Source organism: Propithecus coquereli, unplaced genomic scaffold (assembly GCF_000956105.1).
Source record: "Propithecus coquereli isolate 6110/MARCELLA unplaced genomic scaffold, Pcoq_1.0 Scaffold243, whole genome shotgun sequence".
NCBI lineage: Eukaryota > Metazoa > Chordata > Mammalia > Primates > Indriidae > Propithecus > Propithecus coquereli.
This window is the reverse complement of record NW_012147986.1, coordinates 987,636-1,000,595: the sequence shown is the minus strand read 5'-3', so window position 1 is coordinate 1,000,595 and position 12,960 is coordinate 987,636. Positions and strand designations below refer to the sequence as shown.

The 12,960-nt window shown below is 33.5% G+C and overlaps 1 protein-coding gene across 1 annotated transcript in view; it reads right to left on the bottom strand.

Moving 5' to 3' along the window:
- Positions 1-12,960, bottom strand: part of EXOC6B (exocyst complex component 6B) — a 595,194-nt gene that overhangs the window by 328,360 nt on the left and 253,874 nt on the right. The window contains exon 8 of the mRNA XM_012646509.1: positions 2,283-2,351. Coding sequence (XP_012501963.1) covers positions 2,283-2,351 — 69 coding nt within the window. The remainder of the gene's footprint in view (positions 1-2,282; positions 2,352-12,960) is intronic.

The following is a 12,960-nucleotide window of genomic DNA, read 5'->3' as shown; positions in this document are numbered from 1 at the left end:
TTTTAAAAAAAAAAAAATAAGACTCAAAAAGTATTAACTCAAAAAGTATTAAGTTAAAAATTGGTGGACTTGGCCGGGCGCGGTGGCTCACGCCTGTAATCCCAGCACTCTGGGAGGCCGAGGCGGGCAGATCGTTTGAGCTCAGGAGTTCGAGACCAGCCTGAGCAAGAGCGAGACCCCATCTCTACTAAAAGTAGAAAGAAATTAATTGGACAACTAAAACTATATAGAAAAAATTAGCCGGGCATGGTGGCGCATGCCTGTAGTCCCAGCTACCTGGGAAGCTGAGGCAGGAGGATCGCTTGAGCCCAGGAGTTTGAGGTTGCTGTGAGCTAGGCTGACGCCACGGCAATCACTGTAGCCAGGGCAACAGAGTGAGACTCTGCCTCAAAAAAAAAAAAAAAAAAAAAAATTGGTGGACTTGATCACATCAAAATTAAAGATCTCTGTTTCATCAAAGAAAACATAGACATAGTTTAGAGTCTGGTAACATGCTGAAACAAAAGACATTTGCAACATCCTAAACTGTCCATATCTACAATATAAGGAATTTCTGGAAATTTCTCTTTCCAGAAAAGAGGGAAAAAAATAAGAAACCTAATACAAAAATTGAATGAAAGTTAAAAATTTAAGCATTTTATAGAAGAAAAATCTCAAATGATTAGTAAGTCTATGAAGAGAAGCAAAATTTTTACCAATAATCAGAGAAATGCATATTAAAAAAAAGAGAAGTCATTCAAAATCTATCAGGTTAGCAAAAATTAGAAATTAGTAAAATTAAGTATTATACCTTATGACACAATTCTACTCCTAGGTAGAAACTCACACATGAGTTCATAAGAGAGTACTATTTGTTACAGTAGAATACCAGAGGCAATTCAAGTTATGGTGACTAAAGTAATATATAATTAAAACATAGCAAATACAAACCATCAATTAACTATCATGCAGTAGGAAGAGAAAATGAGCCAGATATACACACTTTAACAAGGATAGATATTTAAGATAGTGCTGAATAAAAAATATAAGAAATAGAAGTAGATAAATAGCACAATACCATTTGAATAAATTAAAAACACATACATATACAAAATCACTATATATTTTTCAAAGACACATGCACATCCATGATCATGTATTAAACATATTAGAGTTAGTATTCTTGGAAATAGAAGACATTAGTCCTTGTGAATAGGGACTGAATTGAAAAATATAATATAATATAAGAGGGGCCCTTGTACAAAATGATAATAGTATATCACAATCTAAGATGTATATGATTTAATTATCCATAGCTGAGATTGAAAAATAATTGTCTACTTGTTTTAGATGCTTTGATACAATTCAATCTACATTCAACTTCATCTTTATATAAGAAGGAATGATAGATGGAGAGAGAGGGAGTTTACAGGGAGAAGAGAGAGGGAGGGAAAGAAAGAAGAAAAGAGGAAGAGCAAGCAGGAAGGAGAGGGAAAGGAAGAGCAGAGGAAGCTACTAGGTCTTTTCCGAAACTAATGGAAACTACCACAAAATACTTCAGCCCATAAAGTCCATGGATCACTGTCCCATTGTCTGGAGTAATGATTAAGTGACTATGTTAAATCTATGAAGAACGAAAATGGGAACAGAGTGGACAATAAGACATACTTGAATATATTAAAAACAACCTGATATAAGCTTCACTGAACTTTGCTATAAAAAATATCACTAACAGGCTTCTCTCACCAATTTATGTTTGTTGATACTAGAGTTTAATATTTTATTCACTTTGTGTGTATCTGTGTGTCTTCATGTGGGTATACTATCAAGATGGAGAAAGGAGCCATTTTTTAGAATATAATTAATACCCACAATATTCCCCACCCCCTAAAGAGGTTCCTTTTTTCATATGCTTTATATGACAAAAAGAAAAATAGTCATCAGAAATTGAAAATTTGAACATTTTCACAAATACTATTTTAATGTGTAAATATGGGCTATTGTTATTTAAATAAGTACATTATTAAATTAAAAATAGAAATCTGAACATATGAATATTTCTAGTTACAAGCTAATTTGTTGACAACTGATAGAAACGTCACTAGCTATAGCATGTTACATAACAGACATAAACAAAAGATTCAAGAAGCAAGAAAAATATACTATTTTTTATAAATAATACTGCTTAAGCAATAGTTTCTCATTCCCCACTCTTAAAAATACATAAAAACTACCAAAAATGAGAAAGCAGAGTTTTGAATTTAATATATATCTTTATTAGTCAGAGCCAGATAAAAACTCACCAGGACAGAATATATGTGTAGACATCGATAAACAGGAGAGAAATCCACCAAATCTTGGGCCCCAGGTACCTGCAAATACAAGATTATCACAAAAAATTCAAAGAAAGCTATTAAGAGCAATTGCATTCACTTTTACTACTCAAGCATTTTGTTTTTTTAAAAGTCCTAGCTTCAAAGTTAGAGATACAAAACAAACAAACAAAAAACATATGCTCCAAAAGATCTAGTTCTGGTATTTTAGCCATGGCATTAATAAACTGTAAAGATATACCACCAAGGCTGGGACAAAGCTCGCAGGCATGGATAGGAGAGAAGAGAAACAGGTGGCACTAATCCTGTATCTACCTTTACAGGTACATCTTGGGCCATGGGACTCTAAAGGGAAAGTAAGAATGTAGGAATGTGACTTTGATAACTCGACTTTGTCTTCTAAGATACATGTTAGTTTACATAAAAAACTAAGTTTCAGTAGTCAAAACCAAAACTTGGCACACAATATGAATTAAGTGGTTTGCCATCCAACTTCTGAAGGGCACAAGAATTAGCATGCACTCAGAATACAGAAATATGCTGGGAAGAGAGGGGAAATTATGTGAAAAATAAGATAATGAATGGAAAAGCCAAACCCACAAGTAATCACAACAGATTATAACATGAATAATGCATGTCAATTAAACCTAGACATCAAAAGAGAAAGTAAAAGAAAAAATATCAGGTAAGAACTAGAGTCTAGTCTCAGTGCTAAAACTGATTTGCTATGTGACCTGACAATGAGTAAGTCACAATTTACTTTGGCCTCAATTTCCTCAATTAAAAAAAGGAAACTATCAATTGACTTATAGGGATTTAACAAGAATAAAAGAAGATAATGAAGATAAATGTTAAACAAAACAAAATTAAGCAAAAGGAAAAAGGAAAAAAATTACATAAAGAATTAAACCTCATTTCTTCTTTGGGGGTATAGCATCTTCACCAAGATGCTTTTCTTGAATGAAATCTACTCATTCTGCAATTCAAAAGCACAAGCCCCACTTTCTTTTCCCTCTGAAACCATCACGCCTTTGTATTCATTGGTTCAAATTTATTGACGGTTCTGTTCATCTGCTCCGCATTCATGGGGGCAAAAATTAAATCTCTATATTTAAGTACCTCATAGTGCTATATACTGTGTAAGCACGCACAACAAACTTTTAAGTGAATCTAAAGACTGATGGTAAGGTGCTCAAGATCCCACACCATGGCCCAAGGACAATTTGACTTAAGAAATAAAAAAAGGCTTTATAAGAGTTAATGAGCATTGTAAATTACTGAGAAAAGCATTTTATGCACAGATGGGCACCAAGCAGTTAAAATAAAAAGTAGGATTAAAAATCATGTAAAAATTATAACTGTGACAGTACAAGTAGACACTCATTTTCATCTTAACACAAAAAGAGTCAACAAATGATCACTTTAGGAATTCTTATTTGAAATGACAACATTAAAACATCTTTATAGTCTCCCTTTTTTGATTGTAAAGTAGAGATTTGAAGGAAATTTATTTTATCTGGATAGGAAAACAGAACCTATTTCATCTTGCCAAACACCAGGAAATTTCTTTTATCTTGCCAGAAAAACCAGAGCCTTCAACTACGTAAAATATAATCTCGAAAGAAGAAAAATAGAAAAACACCAAAAAATTATATTCACCATAGTATTTAAATAAAAACTACACATGTCTTTGAAAAAAAGACAAGAAGAAAACACGTTAGAAAAGTTTGATTTGTGTAGGAAATGAAATTTTTTTCTTTTATTTAGATGAAATAATTATAGTTATTTATTATAAATATATATTTACAAAAAGTTTAGAAAATTTATCTTACCTAACATTGAATAGCCAGTTTAATCATAACTTTGTTTATGTGTTGTTCTTCATACAGTTTATTTATTTTGTTTTACTTTGTCTCAGAGGCATGGCTTCAGTCAAAAGGAAACTGCCTCTGGCCATTCCTCAGGCAGAGCCTTGGCTCTTCCACACATCAGACCCATCCTTACAGAACGAACATCCACATGAAGGGGCAGTTTCCCTAGAAATCTGTGATGAATAAGCTAACAGGGCCCCCTAACAAAGATATTTGGTTACTAATGGGCTAAGACTGTTTTATCTGGACAAACTATAAAAAAATAGATATATTTAGAGAGGAGATATAAAGGCCTTTTTCTGTCATCTCCAACAAATATGTACAACCAAACCTATTCTCCATGAGGCTGTTGTGACATCATTAACTCAGCTTCAAACTGTTCAAAGTGCCCTGACCTGTTGTTCAAAGTTCCCTGACCTATAAGTATTGGCTCCACTGTATCTTAGCTCTAGAACCATCATCCAGTTAAGTTTTCCTAAGCACAAGACTGCCTGCTTTGAAAACAGCACACAGAAATCCAGGGGAAAAAATAACGGAGCAAAACAAGGTTTCAGTTCACAATCTTTACCTCTATCCCCAAAATAGCCTAATGTTTAGAAATCATTTTTCCTCTATGCTCCCCTCTGTGAGGAACACTAGGAATGAACACTGTGAGGAACCAAGAAGAGTGCTGTGAGGATAAAGGTATGTAAAGTATGCACTGACTCATGTTGCTTTGAGCTAGATGTGTTTTCTCTGCTTCCACTAATGAAAAAGAATCACTTACAACTACGGAAAGGCAAAAGGAGAAGAGCAACATACACTGGACATGAAAGAATGCTACATGTTTAGAAGAATAAGAAATGAACTTTCAAAACCCTAAATAAACGGGGGTGAGGAAGAGTACCAGAACAAAAGGTAGATTTTCCTGACTCACAGAAATAGGTCTGGTTTAAGGTCCACATTTTGCTCTGCATTTAAAATGCTAACTCTCTGTCAAAGTGGCCTTCCTTCCCTTCCTTCGTACTTCTTCCCCTCCTTTGCTCCTCCCTCCCCTCAAGTTGCAAAGAATGATTCAAGCAGATTTAGGTTTCACCCAGGGCAGAAGGAGGGGTCCAAGGACACTTTCCTAAGCTAACAATAACTGTCTCTAATGGTTTCTGTCTCCTAACAAAAGCCATGACTCCTTCTTTATCAGCTTCATCTAATTTTTCCTTTCCAAAGTAAATAACACAGCCCTGGCATTTTACACATGTCTAAATTTGACAAATCATTATCGACTGGGACTGTAACTGATAAGAGATAACTTTGTGGTAGGACGCTGTCATTTCCTCTCATAAGGGCTTTCTTTCTGAGATACAGAAACATGATTAGAATAGTTAAACATTTCCTCTGCCTGGCAGTCAGGAACTTAAGACCTTAAGATATAATACCAGTCTGTATTTTTCTAGAAGTTCACATAGATCTATGAAAATACTAACAGTAGCCACAAACAGTATATTCAAGATTATCCTGCTTTTTTAACTAGTTATTTTCCTTAAGAATTCAACTGAAATAATTTCATCACCAAGGACAGCAGCTACCTAATTCCCTGTATAGTTTGAGAATGGAACACGTTAGTGCATTTTGCCAGCTCAAATCTCTTTATTTTCAGGAGGATCAAATAGTAAGTAAGATTTAGATTCTATTAATTAAGATATCTGTGCCTCAGAGCATGTTATAATATTGTATAAATTAGGGGAACTATGATTTATTTTTAAATAACAGATAAATAAAAAGCTATTAATAGAATTTTGGGGTGATCACTGAATTTCAATAGCCTGGAGGCAACTACTACATTCTTTCATTCATGTATCCATTAGAGATCATGTATCCACTAGATACCAATACATATGGCTAATTTGTTTATTTCAATATAATGATTCTTTTATTTGTATGATAAATATTAAGTTTCACTCAAAGCAATACTTCCTAATTTTTTTGTGAAATATTTGTTGTTAAATAGCATTTATATCCTATAAATATACCACCTATCACGTGAAGCCACTATATAGATGACCAAAAAGAGTCTGGAGAGAGAGGACTTAACCAACTAAGAAATATAAATCTATAAATAGGATTAATGAAATATGCTCTGAAAAATAGGCTTATGAGCCTCTGCAGACAGTATTTGCTAGAGAAGATACAAAGAGTCAGAATAGACATGGGAATATTAGATGATCAGGAGGAAAAAAAATATGAACATTTCTAATTACAAAGATTCCCATAAAACATCAGGATCTGACTTTCATGATATCTTTTTCTTCTTCTCTAATACATTTTAGTTCAAGTAAAAGGAAGTATCAACAAACAGAAAGGTAGACAGTTAAGTTTTTCTCAAAAAAGCATAAGGAACGTGTTTTTACATATTAAAGAAAAAAGGAGATTTTGATTTTTAAAAAATAATGCCATTAAAGTTTGAATGGATACATTCATTTACTTTCATTTACTATTTTTCTAAACCCTCCCCCCAAAAAAGTAGTCAGAGTTAGTAGCCATTTCTACTGTCTTAAAAGACTCATTAGTGAAGGAAGGCAGGGAAAAACATTATCTATAGGTAACCTAATAAATTTACCCATTTTACTGCTGGGTAAGCACATCATTAGAAAAGGGGACTAGAATAAAATAAAAGCTTGCTTGCCTCCCTCCACTCAAGAAGAGCAGCAAATGTACTTTGAGAGAGTTATTTATGCTGCTGATAAAGATAGTACATGAAAACAAGTGCATTAGTGTGTTCTAGCCCTACTGTTCACACATCTGTACCAGAAGATAGAGACATACACACACACACTGTCTCTCATACACATATACCCACATGCACACACCACTTATTTTTCTCTTAAGAAGTCTTTCAAAGTACATGCATTATCCAAAAAGAGTATGATAGGAGTTTGCAAAGAATTTAGATATGTTTCTCACTAATCATCTGAGCCATTCTCCACCTTGAAACTACTTTTGATTACCACTTTACACAAGATCGTTTCTTGGTATTGGTAAATGAATGAAGGGACTTGGTACCCATTTCTGAGCATTACTTGGCTCTCAAGTTATTAAAATATATCAGGTATTTTTCTGCAGGGAGCAAACAACAAATGATTAGCTGAAGGGGCACTGCCTTTGCATTCAGAAGTTCAATTGCAACTACCCATCTTATGTCTAGAAGCCAGGAAATACATTTTTCACTAATGTGCTTTTTGAACTACTTTGTTTCCAAATATTCAGAGAAAAGAAGGGTAGAATTTATTTGGACATAAGCTTTTATGGAGCTAGACTAAACACCACAGACATACCAACAAACCGGAAGGCCTACGATTCTACGTGACTAGAATTAGCAAAAATATAAAGAATTTTTTAAGTCCTTGAGCATATCAGAATACCCTGGCGAGAGCTCTGTCTTAAAAAATAAGGAATATTGCTGTGGAGCTTCTCACAAATAATTAGGATCCTTTCTGAGAAATTTCGAAAGAGATTACCACTTAATTTATTCAAGTGTTTACCCTAAGCAGAAGAAAATCAGGAAAAACCACCATTTCTCCTTACTGAGGCACTATAAAAAACCTGTGGCCAAAATCAGAGGATAGTCTCTCAAGAATTCTCTGCTTAAAGCTGAATGCTGGTGAAATTAAAAATTCAACTGGTCTTTATTTAACAAGAATCCACTATATGCTAGGAAACTCTAAACTGTTAGGCAAAAAAGGAAATTTAGCACTAAATTTGGTCAAAAAAAAAATACAAAAGGTTTAAGAAAAGGAAAAATTAAGTGAGCAAAAGTGGGTTAAACAAAAATTACAATATTACAGGTAAGGAACTAACATCCCTAATAGATAAAGAACTTGGAAAAACTGAAGGAAAAAACCCAAGTCATTAGAAAAATGGGCACAAGACATAAGCAGTTTACCAAAAAGAAAAAAAAAAGATATACAAATGGCCCCTAAACTTCTAAGATATTCAACTTTACCCATAGTAATAGGAATGCAAATGCAAGTTAAAACTACACAGAAATACCATTTTTCATCTATGAGACTGGCAAAAATTCAGAAGCTTAAAAAAAAATACTCTCTTAAAGAAGCTGTAAGGATATTGGCACCTCATACGTTGCTGAGGTGGGCTGTGGGGTATATAGAAAATAGTACAACCTCTGTGAAGGAGAATTTGACATTATCTAACAAAACTATAAAGGCATTTACCCCTTGACTAACAATCCTGCTTCTAGGAACCTACCCTGAGGATACAGCTCTGATTATATGAAAAAACAATTCTCAGTTCTTGATTTTTTTTTTTTTTTAAGTTTTGAGGTATTTTACATACGGTAAAACTCACCCTTGCTAGGTCAACAATTCTGTAAGTTCTGACAAATGCATATAGTCCTTCCTGTACTGACTATCATAATTATGATAAAAAGAAACAGTTCTACCACCCGAAAAAATTCCCTCATGCTCTTTTGTAGTCAAATTGTTCCCTGACACCTAGACCTTGGCAAACACTGATCTATTTTCTGTCCCTAGAGTTTTCCCTTTTTAGGAGTGTTGTATACATAGACTCCTATAGTATGCAGCCTTTTGACTCTGGCTTCTTTCATTTAGAATGATGCATTTTAGATTCATCTGTATTGTTGTTCATGTATCTATAGTTCATTCCTTTTTATTTCAGAGTGATATTCCGATTATGGAGATACCATAGTTTGCTTATCCCTTCATCCATTGAAGGACATTTAGGGTATTTTTAATTTTGGTAATGTATGAACAAAGCTCCTATAGATATTCAGGTGCAGGTTTCTGAGTGAACATGTTGGCTAAATATCTAGGAGTGGGATTGCTAGGTCATATATGGTAGGTGTACATTCAACTTTATAATAAACCATCAATCTGTTTTCCAAAATGACTGTACCATTTCACATTTTTACACCAATATATAGTTTCACTTGCTCTACATCCTTGCCAGTACTTGGTATTGTCAGTTTGTTTTTTTTTTAATTTTAGCTATTCTAATGGCTGTGCAAGTGAAACACTACTTTTTAATAGAAAAATATTGGAAATCATTAAGTGCCCATATATAGATTAACTGAATAAACTATGATACAGCCAAACAATGGAATAATATTTATCAGTAAAAATAGACTGAGAAAGATTTTTATGAACTGATATGGAGTAATTTGCAGTATATATTTTCAAATGAAAAAAGAAAGCACACAAATATATATGTATTATGCTATTAATAAGCATATTGTTTAAGGTATAATGAAGGGTATACATACACAAACTAAAAATACTTTTTACTTACAAAGCATAGGTAGGAGAAGTGTGGAAAGAATAAGGATGAGAGTGGCATTTCACTGACTGTATCTTCTTATATAATTTTGCCTTTTAAACCATGTTCATAGTTTACATAGTGAAAAAATTAAATTAATAAGGATAGCAGAACTCTAAAAAATAATACAAAAACGAACAAATGAACTAATTATATATCAATTTGGTAACAATCACACGGAAGAAAAAAATTAGCCAAGAAATGTTTGAACACAGTACTCTGAACTATGTAGACATAGTGGGATGCATTGTAGGATTAAAAGAACTGCAAACAAAATATTGAACTTAATAAGTTTATTGCTTTTAGCGACATTAGCATAGTAATTCTAAAACTACTTTGTGTGCATTATAAAGACAAATGAGTAAATATATTGGTACTCTGGAAACCAGAATCCTGAGACATACAAACATAGAATGAGAGAAGAGAAGGATCTATTATATTAGATTGGAATTGTAAGTATTAGGTTTAACTCATGATTTATAAAAAAAGTCTATGTGTTAGTGTAGCAGGTGCATTTCTTAGCTCTGTCCATGAAAGGAGCATAACTAATGCTCCCATCTCAGTTTCTAAATACCATTCTTCAGTAAAAGGAATGACAGGTCTTTGAAGAAATGGCTGATGTAGGGGCTGGGGCAGAACCTCGGATTTCCTGTGCTCAAAAACTGGACGGATATGGAAAAGACCTCCACTGACCAAATTTGGAACTGAAGAATTGAAATGAAAGAATGGAATATAACCCACTGTATATAAAATAAGAATCCATGTGCCTTTACTTACACTTAAAACAAGAAAGGGGAGAAAGGAAAAGTTCTTTGCAAAAGAATGCCAACTAATAAATGTGAAAGAAATGATAAAAATAGAAAATCACCATTTACAACCACCATAGTAACACATGATTCAGGAAAGAATCATCATCAATGAATTCTAAAACCCCTGGGTGACAAACTACTATTATTAATAATAGGAAATAAGATACTCACATGGTCTTAAAGTATCGCTCCACAGAACACTTACTAATTACACAAGGGGAAAGGTACCTTTATGGTGAAGAAATCTAGTGGATACCTCCTTAACCAACTGTGTACCTCCCTCCTGATGTGATGCAATCAAAGGAGCATAATGTTAGCTTTGTGATATTCCTGCCAAAAAATGATTAACCTGAATCTAGTCATGAGGACATAACCAGATGTACCTAAATAGAAGGATATTAAGGGAAACTAAACAGATATTAAAATTAAATGTAATGTGTGATATTTTTCTGGATATGTCTGCAGGAAAAAAAATGAAAGGAAAAAATCTGCTATAAAGAACATTTTTGGGACAACTGGGGAAATTTGTCTATGGGATGTATATTAAGTGACAGTATTATTGCAATGTTAAAATTCCTGAGTGTGATCATTGTACAGTGGTTATGTAGAAGAATGTCATTCTCAGGAAACATACGTTATGATATTTACAGTTCGAAAATAATGAAGTATGTCACTTTCTTTCAGATGGCTCAGTTTTGAAAGGAAAAGAAAAAATACACACACACACACACACACACACCTGATTCTTTCAAAATTAAATTTTTGATAGAGAGAGAGAAGAAGTGTCAAGTTTTAATAAGCGGAATATTTAAGTGAAGGGCATATAGATACCATACGTGTAACTTTTCTGAAGATTTAAAATTCTCCAAAAGTAAAAGAAGTTTTTAAAAAAGATAGTGTTACAGAAGAGGTGGAATTGAGTTGGTCCTTTAGAGAAAAGTATAATAGAGTATTTTAGACAAGGAAGGGGGAGAAGTAATTTCCATTATTGGGGTTATTAACAACTTAGCACAGGGGTAAAGAGGGTTGAATAATCAATGAGAATATAAAGGAGAAATTCTAGAAGACCTGAAAAGACAGAATTTTATAATAGAAGCAAACAATTTCAAAATAACAGGGCATTCCTAATAAGATCATAATGAAAAAACTTAAAAGGACCTTAAATCAATGTAAGCCATAATATATCTTTACCAATGGATAGACATAAAAGATCAAGAATTGGAATAAGAAAACTAAAACAGAATATCTAACACACGTCATAATGTCTTCATTCAACTTTGTATAGATACCTACTTTTCCTTTGACTGTATTTCTCCTTAATAGACCAACTTTCATTAAGAACAGAAGTGAAAAACTAGAAGCCTGCAGGGCCAATGGGTATTGGGAATAAGTGAAGTAGGCTGGCCTTTTAAATTGTATTCCCTTATTAGACATACTTTGCATATGAAATATCAATGACTATTATTCGCTTTTACAAAGGACTATGTACTCATCATTTTTTTCAAATATTTATGGCTCTGGCAGTCTGTCTTTCATTTGGCATTTTTTGATATATGCCTAATATAAGTAATATTATATTTCCTTCAACAACAGCATACATGTAACGATAAATAGCAATGGCCAGTGTGCAGACACATCAGGAATCGTGGCTTACAGAAAAAACCATATTCCTGATGACAACCTTGCTACTCAGGGTCTGTTTATTAATACCATGCTTAGAAAGAAACTAAGTGGGAAATCCAGATTTTTATGTGAATTCAATTGACTTTTAAGAGTTGACAACTAATTTAAAAAATCTTAAGCACTGTTCAGGCCAACAACCAGTTTGCAAGCTGTTTCTGGTCCATGAGCTGTCATTCTACAACCTCTGGTTTAAACTGCAAACCTCTAATGGCATCTTTTATTTCACATTAACTTATTGAGGAATGACCCTTACTTTCTACTACCTTCCCGTCAACAGAAAGTTTTACAAGAAACATTTTAAAATTTGGGTCACATATCAAAACGACCACAATTTTTATAAGCAATTTGACACAAATTATTGTCTCTATTTTATAGGTGAGAAAAGGGATGATTAGAGAATTTTCCCTAATAGCACAAGACTAATAGAACTTATACCTTCAAAATACAACTCTTATTTGTACACTTTCCAATCACCCTGTGTTATGGACTGAATTATGTCCCCTCCAAAATTTATATGGTGAATCCCTAAGTCCAATTGTGACTGTAGTTGGAGATAGGGCCTTTAAAGAGGTAATTGAGGTTAAATGAGGTCCTAGAGTAGGTTCTTAATCCAATAGGATTGGTGTCCTTATAAAAAGAGGAAGAGACACCTCGTAAAAAGAAGAGACAACAGGATGTGTGAGCAAAGAGAAACGGCCATGTGAAGACACAGCTAGAAGGCAGACATCTGCAAACAAAGGGAGACGCCTTGGAAAAACCCGACCCTGTCAGAACCATGATCTTGGACTTCCAGCCTCTAAAATTGTGAGCAAATAAATTTTTGTTGTTTAAGCCACCCAATCTGTAGTATTTTGTTATGGCAGTCCTAGCAAATTAATATTAATACATCCTGTTACTTCCAAATTAGTACAGTATTGTAATCATCAAGATATCTCAGAAGGCTTTCTATTAGATAGTATT